The sequence below is a fragment of the Pleurodeles waltl genome, chromosome 1_2 (genome assembly GCF_031143425.1).
Source record: "Pleurodeles waltl isolate 20211129_DDA chromosome 1_2, aPleWal1.hap1.20221129, whole genome shotgun sequence".
In the NCBI taxonomy this organism is placed as follows: domain Eukaryota; kingdom Metazoa; phylum Chordata; class Amphibia; order Caudata; family Salamandridae; genus Pleurodeles; species Pleurodeles waltl.
This window is the reverse complement of record NC_090437.1, coordinates 888437343-888457077: the sequence shown is the minus strand read 5'-3', so window position 1 is coordinate 888457077 and position 19735 is coordinate 888437343. Positions and strand designations below refer to the sequence as shown.

General features: G+C 47.7%; 1 protein-coding gene across 1 annotated transcript in view; it reads right to left on the bottom strand.

The window, feature by feature from the left end:
* SNX25 (sorting nexin 25) overlaps positions 1-19735 on the bottom strand; it is an 830371-nt gene that overhangs the window by 124728 nt on the left and 685908 nt on the right. The window contains exon 14 of the mRNA XM_069199645.1: positions 9655-9819. Coding sequence (XP_069055746.1) covers positions 9655-9819 — 165 coding nt within the window. The remainder of the gene's footprint in view (positions 1-9654; positions 9820-19735) is intronic.

Below are 19735 nucleotides of genomic sequence, written 5' to 3'. Positions count from 1 at the left end.
CCTCTGATGGGAGCTCCCTTGCGGTGGCGGGCCCATCTGTGCCCCCCGCATCTACAGGTACAGCCGCCACCCCCCCTCCAGCACCGCCCTCCCAGCAGCCCCTCAGCCTTTGCCCCGTGCCCGCTCACCCAGGAGGGTGGGCATCACCTTCGCCCCAGGCACCTCAGCCCCTGCCCCTGTCACCCCTGCAGCCCTCAGTGAGGAGGCCATTGACCTCCTCAGGTCCCTCACTGATGGTCAGTCTACCATTTTGAATGCCATCCAGGGTGTAGAGAGGCAGTTGCAACAAACCAATGCATTCCTGGAGGGCATTGATTCTGGTCAGGCAGCCCTTTAGCAAGCTTTTCAGACTCTGGCCTCGGCACTGATGGCAGCCATTGTCCCTGTCTCTAGCCTCCCCCCTCCAACTTCCTCCACCCAGACCCACACCACAGTACCTCAGCCTATCCCAAGCACACCATCAGACCAGCATGCAAACACCTCAACACACAAAGGAAGCTCAGGCAAACATAAGCACCACACATCCCACAGGCACTCACGCAAGCATTAGACACATGCAGACATACCAACATCCACTGCCTCCACTGTGTCCCCCTCCTCCTCGTCTCCCTCATCCCTCCCTGTCTCGTCCATCACCGGCACACCCACCACCACACCCCGCTCATGTGCAGTCACCACCCCCACTCACATTCACATATCCCGTGTCCTCTCCCAGTGTATCTGTGAGGCCACCTCCCAAGGTACACAAACGCAGCCACACACCCACCCAACAGCCATCCACCTCACAACAGCCTCCAGCCCATGCACCTTCACCCAAAGTCAGCAAACTAACACCTCCTACGACCACTACCTCTTCCTCCACTCCCAAACCCCCTCCATCTACCCATCCCAGTGTTCTTAAGAAACTTTTCCTGGCCACCCTTGACCTCTTTCCCTCACCTCCCCCACCCCGTCGTCTCCTAGGGCCCGACTCTCCAGGTCCTAATCTAGCACCTCAGCCACATCATCGGCAGGACCAGTGGTGCCAATAGTCACCGGATTATGGAGTGCACCAGGCAGCAGGCAGCCAGTGTGGCAAGGAGCCACAGCACGGACAGTCCCCCACCTGTCAAGCATCAAAAGTTGGCCAGTTCCCAGCGGGAGAGGGGGAAGACACCAACCACCAAAGCCGCTACCAGGGGTACAGTTGCGATTGTGGAGTCAGCTGCGACACCTTCCAAGGTGGGGAAGGGGCACAAGAAAACCGGCAAGTCTGGGAAGATCAGCATTGCGGAGAAGACCGCCATCAGCCCTGCTGCCCAGGAGGCGACCGCCAGCAGCCACACTGCCCAGACAGGACCGCCAGCAGCAGCCCCGCTGCCCAGGAGGCGACCGCCAGCAGACATCTGCCCACAGACAGGACAGCCAGCAGCAGCCCCGTTGCCCAGGAGGTGACCGCCAGCAGCCCCACTGCCCCAGACAGGACCGCCAGAAGCAGCCCCATTGCCCAGGAGGCGACCGCCAGCAGCCCCAATGCCCCAGACAGGACTGCCAGCAGCAGCCCCGTTGCCCAGGAGGCAACCGCCAGGAGCCCCACTGCCACAGACAGGATCGCCAGCAGCTGAACCGCTGCCAAGGACACCACCGCCACAAGCACCGCTGCCAAAGACACCGCCGCCACAAGCACCGCTGCCAAGGACACCGCTGCCATAAGCACCGCTGCCAAGCACACCGCCGCCACAAGCACCGCTGCCAAGCACACCGCCGCCACAAGCACCACAGGCCCATGAGCGCCAAAAGCTCTGATGCTACTGAGGCCGCCACGAGCAGGATGAAGCACTCTGGGCACAAATCACCCTCCAGAACCAGTGGAGACTGTTATCCACTACCTCTGTCCTTGGCAGGATGAAGCACTCTGGGCACAAAACCCCCTCCAGAACCAGTGGAGATTGACATCCACTACCTCAGTCCTTGGCAGGATGAAGCACTCTGGGCACAAAGCCCCCTCCAGAACCAGTGGAGACTGTTATCCACTACCTCAGTCCTTGGCAGGATGAAGCACTCTGGGCACAAGGCCCCCTCCAGAACCAGTGGAGATTGACATCGACTATCTCAGTCCTTGGCAGGATGAAGCACTCTGGGCACAAGGCCCCCTCCAGAACCAGTGGAGATTGACATCCACTTGAGAGACTGTGGCTCTGCACGCCCCAGGATATAGCAGTGGGCAAACCACCCACTGTAGAGAAATGAGAGACTGTGGCTTTGCACTCCCCAGGATATAGCAGTGGGCAACCCACCCACTGGAGAGACTTGAGAGACTGTGGATTTGCACTCCCCAGGATACAGCAGTGGGCAAACCACCCACTGTAGAGACTTGAGAGACTGTGGCTTTGCACTCCCCAGGATATAGCAGTGGGCAACCCACCCACTGGAGAGACTTGAGAGACTGTGGCTTTGCACTCCCCAGGATATGGCAGTGGGCAAACCACCGACTGTAGAGACTTGAGAGACTGTGGCTTTGCACTCCCCAGGATTGAACAGTGGGCATGGGGCCCCCTCGTGGATTTGGCGTTGTGCACTCAACCGGCTGAGGTGCCCACCCTTTCCCTTCCCCCTGAGGAGCCTGTTTTATTTCTATCAGATGCCCCTGCAGTGTTCTCTCCGTCTTGTTCGGGTATCTTGTGTGGGCCTCGCCCATGCCTTTTGGGCCCAGTGATCCATGGACTATGATGGTGGACTCCCTTGGACTTGTGTTCTTGGTGTATTTAATTGTATATAGTATAAATGTATATATTTGTAAATATTTTGGATGTATGTAATTGAATATATCACAATTTTTCGACTCATTTCCTTTTGTCCTTGCATTCTTCCAGGGGGTTTGGGGTGTAACTGTGATGTATCATGATGTATTAGCGTGTGTGTTGTAGTGGGTGAGGGTGGGAGTGGGGGTGTTGCGTGTGTGTGTCACTGTTTTTTCCCTCCCCCCTCCCCTGTGTCGTAGGTGCAGTACTCACCATGGTCTTCACCGCCAGCGTTCGTGCTCCTGGTAGAGGAGCAGGAAGATAAAGGCTGGAAGAATCTGGAGCTCTGGTTCCATGGCGTCCTGGTTCCTCGTGGGGTGTGCAGAGGTGAGCGGTTTCCCTTCGAAGTCCTGTTTCCGCAGTGTTTTTGTTCGCGGTGAATCCACCCCGGAAAAGGTGGCGGATTGGTGGGTTGTAATTCTGTGGGCGGTACATTGTCCTCTGCCTGTCTGTTGGCGGTGACTGCCGCTGTGTTTGTTTGTACAGCCGTGGCGGTCGGAGTGTTAAAGTGGCTGTCTATGTTGGCGGTTTCCGCCACAGTCGTAATTCTAATTTTTTTTACCGCCGGCCTATTGGCGGTTTTACCGCCGCTTTAACACCGACCGCAAGGGTTGTAATGACCACCTATGTTACTTAACAGGAGTTCAGTCACCTCAATTTGCCTGCAGGACCTACTTGTAGGAAGCTGGCTCTGTACATACTCTACCAAAATGAGGTATGGTGTGTCCAGAGTCCAGGGATTACCCAGGGACTTAACAGAGGCTAACGTAGATAATACTATTGCTCTCTTTTGTGGTAGTGTGGTTGAATAGTTAGGCTTATCAGAGGGCAGTGCACAGCCTTTGTTGTATACACACTTAGTCATGAAATGAGGCAGACACTCAATGACTAACTTCAGGTCAACTGATATTATATAGCAAAACTATATTTTGTTATTTTATTCCTAGAAATAGAAGTTCTTTGTTGCAGATAATTACAGATGTAAATAGGTATCAAGCATATGTATCAAATGTTGGTTTTGTAGATAAAGCAGTTCGCAAGTAAGTAATACTATTCAATTTCAAAAGTTGACAATGCAATTTTTCATAGGAGTCAATAGACTCCTGGGGGAGGACTGCTAGCACAGTTAACAGGTAAGTTCGCGATTTACGATTCCAGTCTTCGGGGGTTAGGATGTCCACATGTCAAAGTATAGGCTGACCCCAAAATGCACCACCAACACTATGGAGCCAGATAGGTGCAGAGGTCAAAATTGGTGTTGGGTTTGCAATGGAATCCTATGAGGAGTAGGGGTGCTCAGTAGAAGGCAGATTGCAGGTAAGTACCCACGGTTTCAGGACACAGGCCTGGGGGGTTGAGGTCAGCATCAGGGGGGCCACAGGTTCACACCAAACACACACCCTCAGCGGCACAGGGACAGGCGCGTGTAGGGTGCTAACACAGAACTGAGCACCCAATTCTTTCCAACGGAGAGACCCTGGGGTTGCCAAAAGATGCTGCAGGCTGGGTCCAGGAAATCGGTTCTGGGAAACCAAAGGCTGGACAGACAGAAGAGGTGCCCACTGGACGTTGCTGGATTGTTTGTCGGATTCTCCAAGTCCAGGGGGCTGAAGGTGCAGGGGTCTCCTTGGGCGTTGGGAATCTTCATCGGATCTGCTTGCAGTCAGGAGTGTCCTCTGGGTTCAGGCTGCAGGCGTTGTTGAGGTGGTCAGGAGGGGTCAACCCAGGGTGGATTTGAGGTCGGAATCACCTGGGGACCTTCTCTGGACAGGTGGGCATCGGGTACAGAGTGGGCAGGGCTCGCGGATCCGGGGCAGTTCTGGAGTCTTTTTTGGAGGTTTCTTCTGGACAGGGCTGCTGTCCTCTGGAGTTCTTGGTCCTCTGCTGGGCAGGCAGTCCCCTGGGGTTTAGAGAGGTTGCTGGTCCTGCAGGATGCGTCACCTGTTTGGAGCAGGAGTATTGTATTGAAGCTGCAGACAGGCCAGTGGGGCTGGGGCCAAGTCAGTTGTCATCTGGAGTCTTCATTGCCTGGATGTCTGCTTTACAGTTCTTCTTTCTTCCTGAGGTCACCAGAAATCTGGTGAGTAAGGTTCAGGGGTGCGTCTAAATACACAATTTAGGGGCATTACAGGGTCAGAGGGCAGTAGCCAATGATTACTGTCCCCAAGGGTGGCTACACCCTTCCTCTGCCCACTCCCTTTGGGGAGGGGGGTACAGAGGTACATTCCTGTTGCTATTTGTCCCTTTCCTATAAACCAAGATGGAGGATTCTGCAAGGAGGGGGTCACTTCAGCTCTGTACACCTTAGGGGTGGTCCTAGCTGCAGTGGGCACTTCTCCTCCTTTTACCTAATTTTCCCGCCAGACCTGCCACCAAAAGTGGGGCTTGGTCCAGGGGACGGGCATCTCCACTAGCTGGAGTGCCCTAGGGCACTGTAACAGGACGCCTAAGCCTTTGAAGTTCACCGACAAGTGTTACAGTTCCTGCAGTGGGGAGGTGTGAAGCACCTTCACCAAGACTAGACTTTGCTTCTGACCCCAGAGAGCACAAAGGCTCTCACCCAATGGGTTCAGAAACTTGTCTGGTAGTGGCAGGCTGGCTCAGACTGGTTAGTCCTGCACTAAAGGGTTGGGTAAAATATAGGGGACATCTCTAAGATGCCCACTATGTGCACCGTACAATAAATCCAACACTGGCATCACTGTGGGTTTATAGTACTGAGAAGTTTGATACCAAACTTCCCAGGCTTCAGTAAAGCCAGCATGGCGCTGTGGAGTTTGTAATGACAAACTCCCACCTCATGTACCTATATGGCCACACTGCCATAGACTGGACTAAGACAATGTTGGGGCATATTGCTCATGCAGCTATGCCTTTACCTGTGGTATAGTGCACCCTGCGTTAGGGCTGTAAGGCATGCTAGAGGGGTGACTTACCTAAGCCCCAGGCGGTAGTTTGCGGGTATTCCTGGAAGGGGTGCTATTTACCTTTTTCTCCCCACCAGCACACACAATCTGCAATGGCAGTGTGCATGTGCTTGGTGAGGGGTCCCTTAGGATGGCACAATACATGCTGCAGCCCTTAGCGACCCTCCCTGGTCACAAAGCCCTTGGTACCACTGGTACATTTTACAAGGGTGTTAGCTGCGTGCCAGGAGTTTGCCAATTGTGGAAACAATAGTACAGTTTAGAGAAAGAACATTGGTGCTGGGGCCTAGTTAGCAGGATCCCAGCACACACTCAGTCAAGTTAGCATCAATACCACGCAAAGAGTGAGGGGGTAACGTGTCAAAAGGGGCACTTTCCTACACTACTGACTGAAGGTTCTCAATAGAAAGTGAAAAACTAGACACCCTGATACTGTGAGAAAAGGACAGGCCTAAGGTAGGATACATAATCACTACTGCTGGCAATACTGCAAGGGTAGCAGGACAAGACTTAAGTTGCAATTTGCTGCAACACAGCACCCCATGACCAAAGACACAACCTGTAAAGGACCATGAAGAACTCAGGCAAGTGTGGTGTGACCATTCAACCTGAAGTCTACCTTCACCACACAGGAATCTGTGGATGAACCTCTCTAGAAAATATTGGAACTCTCCCATAGACAGGCGGCACTGTGAGGGCATCTTACCCAACCAGGAAAGCAAAAATATAGGAGTTGGACAGCTTAAGTACTCAGGAAATGGTGGCTGATACAAAACTCTGTGAATGAATGGCTGACAGCAGGAGACTGAAAAGAATGGAGGCCATTAAATGTATGACCCTCAACTCCTGATGAGGTGCTACAATTTTACTCAATGCCAGAAAGGTGGTATATGGCTGAGTTGACGCTGAGCCAGGAGGGATGGAGACACCTCTCTCCTACGGAGGGAACACATCAAATGATCAGATGGGGGATGTTTTGCATTCTCCCCAGAAATAGCAGTAGATAATAGAGCATAATGTGGCTGAACATATTAGAAATCATTGCCCAATCTCTCATGATGCCAACTAAAATCAAAATAAGAAGGAATAACACATGAAGCAACTGTCAAGGTCTTTGGGATGGCAGAGAGGATTAAACAAGACTCTGTAGCCCAAAAAGGTGATGTAGAAGAGGACAATGCAGGGGTAGTCTAGTGGAACTTTGATCCCTCATGATGCAGAATAGAGCCAGAGACATGAAAGAGAATGAGGAACGCAGAGTTCTCCTAAAGACCCAACAGAAGAGTACTGCAGCATCAATAAAACCTAACTAAATAACTGGTGAATGCCTTTAACAAGGGCGTAGTGCAGAATGATAGACTGTAATATGAAAGTAGAACTCAGGACTGCATCTGCTGTGTCTGTATTACTAAATCTTATTAGAAAACACAGCCAAACCTAGCTGTCTAAGCAGTCTGTGATAAAGATAATGACATAGTCCATAGAAATAAGAAACAAAAATTTGAGTCTAACATGAAGCATGATGACAGGACAACAAGATATTTTCAAGAATGTAGCTGTGATATTGTGAAGAGATAAGAACTTTGGGAGATATTCAGCAAAGATACATTCTGCACTGACTGTGATAACTAACAAAAATGCAAAGGGAAAGGATTTTGCCACCAATATACTGACAACAGGCCTACTTACAGCAAATACTGAATCCAGATTATTGCTGTTGAATGAATGACAGTGGAGCAGATGTTGCACTACTCAGATATAATAAGTAGATTTCAGCTAAAGTGATGGAGGCCAAGAAACAATCTTCAGTGAGGAAGTTTTCATAACCTTCTTTAAATGCAAGTCTCATTTCCTGGACGACTGGTTTCACAGCTTGTTAGGCCTAACACTTCAAACTGACAGCTTAAGAAGACACTGTCTGGGGTTCCTCCAAAATGAAATGCATTCTGAATTATTATAGCTGAGATAGGACTTAGAGCAAAGCCAGAGGCACCCACTATGTTTAAACTGAAGAAAAATAAGGTGCTTCAGTTCCCGACTACTTTCTCTGAGTTCGGTAAGCAAGACATTTCTGGAAAGGGTTTAAAAGGAAGTTAAGAGAGCGGAAACTACAAAACATGCAACTGCTAGGGCGCCTCTGGTTAGAAAGACTCAGTTGTGCCTGAGAAGATCCAGGAACTTCACCCATGTCAGTAGCAAGATGAAAGCATTGCACACTTCATGGCTGGAGGTGTCCGTGAGCAGACTTTCATGCAAATAGAAAAGCACCCGTTGTTGGATATCCTAAAAGTTTTTACAGCAATCTCAAAATAATCTGCATTGTGGGTCTTCTGGCTTTACTGGGTTGCCATGTAAATCACATCCCAGTCTCGTGAATGCCACTGTATAACTTAAGCGACCATGATGAAGTCAAGTGTGCACCGTGAAGAGAATCCATGCCCAAATCAGTTCTACAGTGCTCAACAAACCAAAGAGCCCACCCTGATAAAGTGCCTTGTAGTGTTTCTAACTCAAGAGAACCCTGAACATAACCACACAGGTACCAAAAAAGGCAAGTAGGAAGACCAGGGTTAATATAACATAGTATTCTAGACTCATTTACCCTTTGCTGTGACTTAAATGGATGATATTCAGGACCACTATCTATGAGAAGAGAGCTAAAACTGAAGACATGGTACGGCCTTGTGGTTCTTTCTATCCAATAGTAAAGGATGCACTAGGTAGTAAAAAGAAAGAAATCTTGGAGTAGGAAAATCCCTAGGAGGAAAAGGAGGCACAGTTTTGCTCTTACCCCTGTGTGAATGCATAATTAATTTACTTCTGCTCCCAATTAAAATCAAAAGAATGTCTAAGTAAAGAGGCCCTCTTCTGAAACCCTGAATGAGCTGAGGTGATCTTAAACACTGTATTACGGCTGCACAAAAGAGTTTTACCTTGCCAGAATACAATGCTTATTGTTGTTGGTACTTTGTTATCTGTCCTGCTGGGGAAGGAGCAGTGGGGTAACGAAACTTTGGGAGGGGGATGGGGATAGGGGGGCCTGCTCCAGTTTTACTCAGGTGCTCTCAGGCCCGGGTACTGGGTGGCGAGCGCCCCCTGGATCTGGGGGCCACCCTGCCCCACAGGGGCTGCGGGGGCCTTTGTTATGCCACTGGGAAGGAGGAGGAGGGAAGTCTTAGAAAGAAGTCTGCTCTAGGTTGCCAAATATCGAGACACACAACATGGAGTTATCAGACGTTTGGATAACATTACACAAATATGTAAACCAGAGGGTTTACCACAGAAACTCACCACTTGGGAAGAAGGCGGCTTAGCTATCACTATGGGAAGAAGTGGGAAACAGAAGCGCTCCCTTCAAAAGGAGGGTGAGCATCCTACTTTTATTTCTGCTTTGTTTGGCATCAAAAATGCATGAATAAATGTAGACTAACACCTGGCAACCTTCACACATATTCAACATGTAGGCAGACCAGCATCATAATGGGGATTTCAACACGCTACTGAGTACATAGAAAAATTAATCTTCTCCTGACTTTAAATTGATGTTGTTTCGATCCCTTTGCCATAACACCATGTCTTTCTTCGACCTTACAATCTTTCTTGTATAACCCAAGGTTCCTGTATCTCGCTTAGTAATAATCACTTCAGAATATACACAAAACATTAGATCCAATAAAGAACTCGTGAAATCTCAGTGCAATCTCTGAAACAGAATTGTTTTTTGTCGGTCTCTATTTTTCTCATGTACAAAGTTCAATCCTAACCAACTAGGCAAAATGTTAAGTAGAGTCAATGGGACATAAAAAAATTTCACAACAGAAATATGTTATCATTGCTGAGCATAGTATAATGGTTTGTATATAACAGGCAGTATATAGAAGAACTCAGTTAAGTCTGTAAATTAATTTTAAATAAGTATTATTGTGAGATGCATTTTTATTACTAACCTCCTGATGTGAGAAGAAGTCACCGGGAAGCTTTTCCAAAAACGACGTGATGGAGAAAGAGGACTTCTTTCCCTGCACATGAATGACCTTTAGATATTCAGGGGATGGACTCAAAAAGGCATAAAGCACTTCGCTCTGACAGAGTCTCTCGTCAGAAAGCAATTTCTGTGGAAAATCACATACTTTGATTTAGTCAAAAAGCGTTTTTTGAACTTAAATTACCGTAGATATTTTTATGTTCACGTATTTACTGAGCTTTTTTAAATCAACAAAATATTGAAATGTGTGGCTAATACAGACATAGAGTAATCAATCAATCAATGCAACCGCTAGTCTAATGGCGAGTCACCCATGGAAATAGGTGATTAAATATGCCACTGAAAACTGCACACATCCACCCAGTGCCAGCCCTTCTGTACATACTGCCCTGCTGTACAAGAAGAATGAGGTCGTCATAAATATAGCCAAGAAAGAACATAACAGTGAGGCAAACATATTTAAAATTGTTGCCTGTGCACATTATGAGTTTTTAAAATAATTTTATCATGATCTAGACATCTCATTTTTGGATTGGTTAACATTTAGCTTGAGCTCCAGAAATCATTTATCAAAAAGGGTGAAAGAAACATTCCTGTGAATCGCTGGGTGTACTTCGACGGTTGACGAATGAAAGTTTCAAGTTGTAATTTAACAAATTTAACAAAAATAATAACAAAATAACAAGGTTCTTTCCTCTTCCCAGTCCGTATCCCGGTGCAGGATGCTAAGGATCTTCAGATGTGGTGTCAGCCATGTCTGGATCTAGGACTGCACCGACAAGAGAGTGACAAGGCGAGGCCGCAGGATCTGGATGGTTGGACGCAGGTTGTGTGTTGATGGGAATCCTTTTCAGTGTAACTGGATGTTACATTCGGACATGCTAGGGAGCAGCCTGGGCTTAAGGCAGGGCATTTTTTGTTTGACGTATTAGACTAGTGAAATCTGTCTGAATAACCTGAAAGGCAGCCAGGCTCTACCACACTGGCGGAGCTTGGACTGCTAACACATGGTGATGGCCTGACATCTGCACTAGCAAGCACTCTGAAAAGACCTCCGTTTGGGGACGCTTAAAATTAAGACTAAATGGCAGGACTGTGGGGTCCCATAAACTAAGAACAGGGTTTTTGCTTATATTAAAGTGGTTATAGGCAATGCCATTTTTCAACTCACGCAGTTAAAGTGCCTGCATAGGATGTATTACGTACTGCCAGTCATCCAGAAGAAATACCTTCCGCGACTGACCGAGGCCCACGGCGTGGCACGGGGGGAGGACTTTCTCCATATGATCTGGCCTTGTCCTGCACTTGTGGCATACTGGGAAAGAGTGGCGGGTCACACGTTGGATCTGCCTATTAAACACTTCACACTGGACGTGTATTTGAGACTGAGAGTGAGGGGTCTATGCTCACTCCTAGCCAAGATATCTATCACAGTGCACTGGCCTCAGTGCACAGGCCCAGAATCTGAGATGAGCACGAGTGGTCGATGGAGGAGGAGCTGCATACTACCAGGGCAGGGAGTGACTGAAGAAGGCCAGCTGAGGGATGATCCTCTTTGCCCATCATATGCTAATACACTCCTTAATGGAACATAGGTGTTTCTTATTAGATCCTGGTCCTGCGCCACTACTTTCCACCAGCCTGCTGTGTTACCCCTGACCTGAGCTGACTGTATACAGATGTATGATAAGCTGCAATATCTGAAACCTGTATTTTCTTTACAGTGATACATTTGATAGGAAAAGGGAACGTGGTAAATATTAAAATAGCAGTTTAAGAGATTTTATTAGACACTTGACAACTTTCACTAACTGTATTCCTTGTTCTAGATACCACACAGATCTGTTAACCCCACCTTCCATTCCTTCAGTTACATGTCCACTTCCTGTGAGAGGTCGTAATGTAGCCTGCAGATTCTGGATCTGCTCTGTTACTGGGGGAAATCTACGCACGAGACTGTATGCCCTCCTATTGTCCTTGAGTCTCTTTCACAGTGGCTGCTGTTCCGGTTCCGGGCTGCGGGGTGCTGCACTTGGGCCAGGAGCGGCCGACAGGGGCTGCCTGCATGCGGTCTGAGGTCCTGAGCTGGGGAGGTCCTGTGGAATGATAGGAGGTACACTGTCTCTAACAATCCAAGTCCTGAGCTCAACATAATGCAGAAAGACGCACTGACCGGCCGTGGTCTGAAGTGCGCATAAGACCTTACCTGCCCTACTCATCCATCATGCAGACTCTCAGAAGCCGCTATACCATGGGTACTCACAAACTTTTTCTCGGGGGCCAAAATTGCAGTATGGTTTGCAGCATAGGGCCGCACTGTAGTGACAGCGGGGGTGGAGAGTGCACTTATAGGGGGCACAACCACTCCGCCCCCTATTTCAAAACATTGCTAAACACAGACAGCGCCATACACACACAGCGCCATCTGCACACAGCCCCATCTGCTCTCACCCCTACCCCAGTATCTCACACAGCGCACCCACACAGCGCCATCTGCTCTCACCCCTACCCCAGTAACACACACACATCGCAATCTGCTCTCACCCCTACCCCAGTAACACACACACACAGCGCACACACACAGTGCAATCTGCTCTCACCCGTACCCAGTAACACACACACAGCGCCATCTGCTCTCACCCCTACCCCAGTAACACACACACACTACATTAAAAACAAATAAATAAATAACCAAAGAGCCTTACCTGCCTCAATAAAGCACTGTAAAGATGCCACAAATGTAGAACGGCAGGCAGGCAGGTGGGCAGCAGACGTGGAGCCGGTGACAGGAAGAAGACAAAAAAGCCCCGTAAAAGTTAGCTGCAAGCGCTGACTTTTATGGGGCTTTGGCTTCCAGGATCGTCACGGAAATGCCATAAATAATGGCCGCCGTAGGTAAACAGAGGAGGGCCGCGGGAGCATGCGCAAAGAAGCAACGATTGCGCATGCTCCCGCGGCCCTCTTCTATGTTTATATACTGCGGCCATTATTATATGTCGTTTCCTGTACGTGTCCGCGGGCCACCAAGGAAGGTCCGTGGGGCCGCTGGCGGCCGGTGGGCCGTACTTTGAGTAACGTCGAGCTATACTGTGCATCCTGAGTAGGGTGACCACCCGTCCGTAAATTTCACGGACTGTCCGTAATTTCGCCCTGCTGTCCGTTGTCCGTGATGAAAGCTTTAACGGACGGCATTTGTCCGTAATTTTAGCCTTTCACCTAAAGGGCAACGGAGGCAGGGCGAAAGTACGGGCAGAGGAGTTTCCTCAGCTGGGCTGTAAGGCAGGGGGTCTCCTGTGATCTGAGGGAGGGGCAGACAGATAAGAAAAGGCCTTCTTGTCAGGGGGTCTCCTTCCCTAAAGACATGCAAATGTGGGCAACTGGTAAATCTGCAAATACAAAGGGGCTTGAAAACCTGCATTGACTTTACTAAAAGGAGTCACTTGAAGTTTTCTGGTGGCAAAGATATTTCTTTCAGAGAGGTATTGTAATGGTGTTCCAAGCTGAGCTGTGGAGTGTGTGGTTTTAATGGAGTGTTATAATTTTTTTTATCACTAGGTATAAACTGTATACTATTCAAATCTGTATTTGAGAAGCACTTTTTTTTTATTTAACCAAAATGTATTTGTGCATTTTGTAGCAGCCTTTATTATGATGTAATTGTATTTTTCACAGTTCTTTCAGGTACCTCGGTACCTCATAGTACTATCAAACATTGGCAAAGCCAATAGGTCTCATCTACGAAAGAGTTATTGGCTTTGCTAATGTGTTTTCGCCATTAGCCATGTTACACACCAGAGTAGCTGCTGTTCAGCATGGCTTAAAGCTAGTGGCATAGTGGTGTGGAGTGGAGTAGAGTAGCATAGGAGCAGTGGCGTAGAGCCCAGTGGTGCAAAGTACAGTGCAGTTATTTAGAGTGCGTTAGCGTAGAGTGCAGTGGTTTAGAGTGCAGTGGCATGGAGTGGCATGGGACAGAGTAGAGTGGCATAGAGTGCACTAGAGTAGAGTGACATACAATAGAGTAGCAGAGAGAGCAGTAGTGTAGAGTGGTGCAGTGGCATAGATTGCAGAGTAGACTCACATTGCAGGGAGTACAGTGGTGTAGTGTAGAGTGGTGCAGAGTAGGGCAAAGTGCTGTAGAGTGGAGTGATGCAGAGTAGAGTGGCATAGAGTGGAGTGGCATAGAATGCAGTAGTACATAGTACATTGGTGTATAGTACGGTGGTGGAGAGTGCAACACTGCAGAGTAGAGTGTCAGTGCAGTGATGTAGAGTGGAGTAGAGTGGCACAGAGCAGTGGCGTAGAGTACAGTGGTACAGAGTAGAGGGCAGTGGCGTAGAGGGCAGTGGCGTACAGTGCAGTTGTTTAGAGTGCATTGGCGCAGAGTGCAGTGGCATAGAGTGGCATGGGGTAGAGTTACATAGATTGCAGTGGAGTAGAGTGGCATACAATAGAGTATCAGAGAGTGCAGTATTGCAGAGTGGTGCAGTGTCATAGAGTGCAGAGTAGACTCATGTGGCATAGAGTAGAGTGGTGTAGAGTGGTGCAGAGTGGAGTATTGTAGAGTGGTGTAGAGTAGAGTATAGTGCCTAGAGTGCAGTGGCATAGAGTGGTGTAGAGTGCAGAGTTGCAGAGTAGAGTGTCAGTGCAGTGGTGTAGAGTGGTACAGTGAACAGTGGCATAGAGTACAGTGGTGCAGAGTAAAGGGCAGTGCAGTTGTTTAGAGTGCACTGGTGTAGAGTGCAGTTGCATAGAGTGGCATTGGGCAGAGTAGAGTGGCATAGAATGCAGTGGAATAGAGTATATTGGTGCAAAATGCAGTAGTACAGGGCAGAGTGGTGTAGAGTATAGTGGCGGCCAGAGCAGTGTTGCAGAGTGTCAGCTTGCAGTGGTGTAGAGTGCATTGAACTAGAGTGCAGTGGTCAGAGTGGTATAGAGTACAGTGGCGCAGAATAGATTGTTTCAGAGTAGAGTGCAGTTGCATAGAGTGGAGAGGTGCAGGGTAGAGTGCAGTGGCATAGAATGCAGTGGCACAGAGTGCAGTGGCATAAAGTAGATTATTTCACAGTAGAGTGAGGTGGCTTAGAGTGGAGAAGTGGAGGTTAGAGTTGAGTTGCATAAAGTGGCATAGAGTGTGATGGCATAGAGTAAAGTAGTGTAGAGTGCCGTGGCATAGAGTGCAGAGGTGCAGAGTAGATTAGAATGATGTACAGTGTATTGATGTAGAGTGCAGGGGCATAGAGTTGAGTGTTACAGAGTAAAGTGCATTAGCATAGAGTGTATTAGCTTAGAGTTCAGTGGCGTACAGTGCAGCGTTTCAGAGTGGCAGAGAGTGGAGTTGCGCTGATTAGATTGGTGTTGCCTAGACTGGAGTGGTATGGCGTGCAGACGAGCAGAGCGCAGTGGTGTAGAGAGGCGCAAAGTGCGGTGGCTTAGAGTAGAGTAGTACAGAGTAGAGTAGAGAGGCATAGTGTGAAGTAGCATAGAGAGCAGTGGCATAATGTGGAGTGGTTCCGAATGGAGAAGAGAACAGTGGCATGGAGTGGCGTAAAGTGGAGTGATACAGAGTAGGGTGCAATTCTGATATATTCTGAAGTCTATTTAAATGTTGTCATGTGATAGAAAAAACTCTTTCCTAACCCCAGTATCCAGCAAGATTGTTGCATAAATCCTCTCACTTTGAAGTCAGAGAAAGGAAAGTAAACACTAAGTTCCCACCGAAGACAGAGCCTGACATTTGACTTAGTTCTTTGAATGCACAGCAAATATGAAAAGATAAGAACAAGATTTACAGGCCTGTTTACAGAAAGGGAGCACAAATTGTGAGTTACAAACCACAAGGCCAATGGCAAGCAACGGGCAGAATGCATTCACAAGGAAGCACTATGAATTTACTTAAAGTGACAGCTGTGGGATACTTTGTGGGGAAAGTCCAGTATTTTAGTCCATATCTTGCAGAGGTTTGGCTACATCAATCACCCAGGTAGTATGACAAGAAGACCTGGAGTGGTTTCCATGTTGCAGGATAGGTCTGTACACCCATTTTATCAGTTTGCCACCATTTCCTATGGTACAGAGCTTCTGGCACACCTCTTGTAGGGTTAGTGCTAGGTAGCAGACATGAAATAGGGCATTTAATGATTATTTAATGTGGTTGTAAGTAAGGAGTTGACCGGGGTGAAGATGGTAGTCTGCCACAAGGGTTTGAAAATTTAGTAGCTCACTGTTCAGAAACAAAGTCCCCAATTTTAAGACACCTGCAACATGCCACTTTGCTCTGAGCACAGCCATCCTGTGCAAGTGGGAAGGCTTAGCAAAGGTAGTGCAGGAGCATAGGGTTTCTTCGTGTCAGTGAGTTTACAGGTTCTGGCAAGACAAGAGAAAGCCATGCATGATAACCCCGGATGGTGATCCATAGAATGGTCAGTAGGAAACGATGAGCAGTGCATTAAGCTTTCCTTAAAAGTCTTTACTGGTAAACCCCATCTCATGCAGGGAGGTGGGCAGAAAGCCAGTGAGCCACCCATTGGACATCCACAGCTGAATAAAAGCATTCTAAGTCCAGAAGATCTAATCCACCCGCAGTCACAGTTAGCTTTAGAGTGGAAAGAGCTCCCGATGGCGCCGCAGCGACCAAATCAGATGTGTGGCCTGTCTGAAGAAGGAATGAAGGACGAGCAGGGGAAGGTTTGCAAAATAATACTATCATTGGGGTAGCACACCAACTTCGCTAGTGCCACATGGCCTCTACAGAAAGCAGAAGAGAAGACCAAAAAGCAAACTCGGCTTGGAGGCACTGTTCGATCTGCCGAGATTTTCATCCTGGAAATCAGTGTAAGAATGGTAGATATTAATCACTAGGTATCAAAAGGTAACTGGTTCCCAGTTCAATCTGAGATCTAATTGTGTATGAAGGCGAAAACAGTGCCATATGTTAAAGAAACACTAATTAAAATTAAAAATTAGTAAATTTTGTTTGTGCAATTTACATCCCAAATATTTTGAAGATTCTATGGGTATTTGACACTTAGGGATAACCCAGATCTCTAGTTTGGCTTTTGCTCAATTTCAAAACCATATAAAGACATGGACTAAGCGGGCAATTGCCTTGCACAACCTTGCAAGGGGTCTGGCCCCTGCTCACCCTTCACAAGCACTAACAGCGAACCATTGCACTAGAAGAGTTTGCCAAGGTGGATGGGTGTTGATTGTTCAACCACTTGACAGTGCCCCTTCTGTTTCGCTCCTGTGTGCAGACAACTCCCCAGGTATCCAATACCTTTAAATAGTCTTGGTGGACCCATCTTGTCTGATTTTAGGAATTGTCCCACCTTGTTCTTCTCTTCTTTATTTATCCAGTTGTTAGCAACAACCCTTTGAATTACTTGCCGTAGATCTCCCATTTGATCTCGATTTCATCCCACTCTTTTATTATCTTTGATTGGTAGTCCGGGCTCCCATTTCTGAGATAAATGTAGAGTCCCAAACATACACTCTAGTGCAGTGAGACTACAGACAAGTTATGGGTACATCACATCCTGTCATTAGGTGTGAGACTGTCACCCACACCATCTGCCCTGCCTCTTTAAAAAAAAAATGAGGTTGAAAGTCCATGGGCGGTTGGGGTAAGCCAGATGTTTTTGTTCAATTTGTTTAAACTAGCATAAGGTTAATTACCTTAATGTTTCTCAAACTGTTTGCCAGGGGTTTTGAAATGTTCAGAAACATAATAAAAATGTTGCTGTTACTTTCTCTTCAGGAAAGATGGGGTAGATTTGGGTAGGGGTGATGGCCTTGCCGTGAAGGGCATTAATTTACTACTGAACAAGGACGTAATGTGACACCTGAATGTAGCATACCAGGAGGCAATCACAAAAGGTCCACAGTGAATAAATAGTGCTATGTTAAAAAAGAGTACATAAATGCACTGACAACATAGTGAGGCATGGCCTCTCTTGCGTGTGTCTGTAAAACTGACGTTTGTTCTTGAATTTTTGTCCTGAATTTTGACCCTTTGTCCTGAATTTTTGTCCTGAATTTTGACCCTTTGTCCTGAATTTTTTACAGTCCTGTCCAGAATTTGCCTCAATGCCAGGTGGTCACCCTAATCCTGAGGGTGATGTCTGGAGCCAGCCTACGCCTGGGGCACAGGCGGTGACACTAAGCCCGCTGCGAGGCTCAGGAAGGTAGGCGCAGTGGGTCTACAGAGAACCCCAATACAATGGGGGAGCAGGGCCGGCTTTTGGGCGGGCCGAGCGGTGCGACTGCACCGCGCGCCGACCTCAGGGGGGTGCTGTGTTTATCAATAACTTCCGAAACTTTCGATTTAAAAGCATCTACTGAAAAGTTGATTGTGCGTTTAGCCTTCAAGAAACAATTAAAATGTCAAGATACCTCTTGTGATTAATGTTCCTGCTAGAGAGAGAGATGGGAGGTTTTGCCTAGTGGCAGCTTTGACTCAACATAATGTAGCATAGAGGGTTAATATGCTTGCTGCAAAAAACAGAACTATGGGGCATATTTAAGAAAAGTGGCGCTGCACACAGTGCAACGCCACTTTTCTTGCACCCCTTAGCGCCCCTTAACGCCACCATGTGTGCGTCATATTTAAAATACGATGCACCATGGCGGTAGTTAGGGTACTAGCGTCAGAATTCTTTACGCTAGTCCGTCGCTTTGCAAGATAAGTGTCAACTGTAACCAATGTAAGCCTCCTTTTAATGCCTGCTGTGAGCAGGCATTAAAAGTGCTGGAAAAAAATGACGCTAAGAAATCTGTCAGATTTCTTTGTGCCATTTTTTTGCCCCCCCACCAACGGGGGGATCCCCCTTTGCATACATTATGCCTGGCACAGGCATAATGTAGCGCAAAAGGTTACAAATTGGTGCAATGTATGCATTGCAACACTTTGTAAATAGAGTGCAGTGTTTTTGGTCTTCTAACTCCACATTAGCTTAAAAAAATTACACTAACGTAGCATTAGAATGGCACTAGGGGCTCTTAAATATGCCCCTGTGGGGCATATTTGAAAATAGTGGCGCTGCACACAGTGCTGCACCACTTTTCTTGTGCCCCTTAGCACTCCCTTAACGCCACCACGTGTGCCCTGTATTTAAAATATGGCGCAACATGGCGGTAGTTAGGGGACTAGTGTCAGAATTTTTTACGCTAGTCAGGCACTTTGCAGGATTAGCATAAATTTTGACGCTAATCTTGCAAAGCACCCAGAGGCACTTTGTAGCCAATTAAAGCCTCCTTTTAATGCCTGCTCTGAGCAAGCGTTAAAAGTGCTGGAAAAAAATTACCCAAAGAAATTTAACAGATTTATTTGCATCATTTTTTTTTTACTCCCCCTAATGGGGATGCCCCCTTTCCATAAATTATACCTGGCACAGGCATAAAGTGGCGCAAAAGGTTACAAAGTGGCGCAATGCATGCATTGCGCCACTTTGTAAAGATGGCGCAGCGTTTTTGGCCTTCTAACGCCACATTAGCTTAAAAAAATACACTAATGTGGCATTAGAATGGCACTAGGGGCTCTTAAATATGCCCCTATGGGGCATATTTGAAAGAAGTGGTGCAGTACACAGTGCTGCACCACTTTTCTTGCACCCCTTAGCGCTCCCCTAACGCCACCATTTGTGCGCTGTATTTAAAATATGGCGCAACATGGCAGTAGTTAGGGGACTAGTGTTAGAATTTTTGACGCTAGTCCGGCGCGTTGCAGGATTAGCGTAAAAAATGTTGATGCTCATCTTGCAAAGCACCCAGAGGCCCCTTGTAACCAACAAATGTCTCCTTTTAACGCCTGCTCTGAGCAGGCATTGAAAGTGCCTGAAAAAAACGGCGCAAAAAATGTGTCAGATTTCTTTGTGCCATTTTTTTGGCCCTCCCTAATGGAGGAATGCCACCTTTGCACATAAACGGTCGCACAGGGGAAGCGTGCAGGGCGGAGGCTCCCTGGGGTGGCGGCGGACCCTATATTTAGGATTCTCAAGTGAAATGGGCATGTTGGCCCATGGGAGAGCTGGACATCAGGGGTGAGC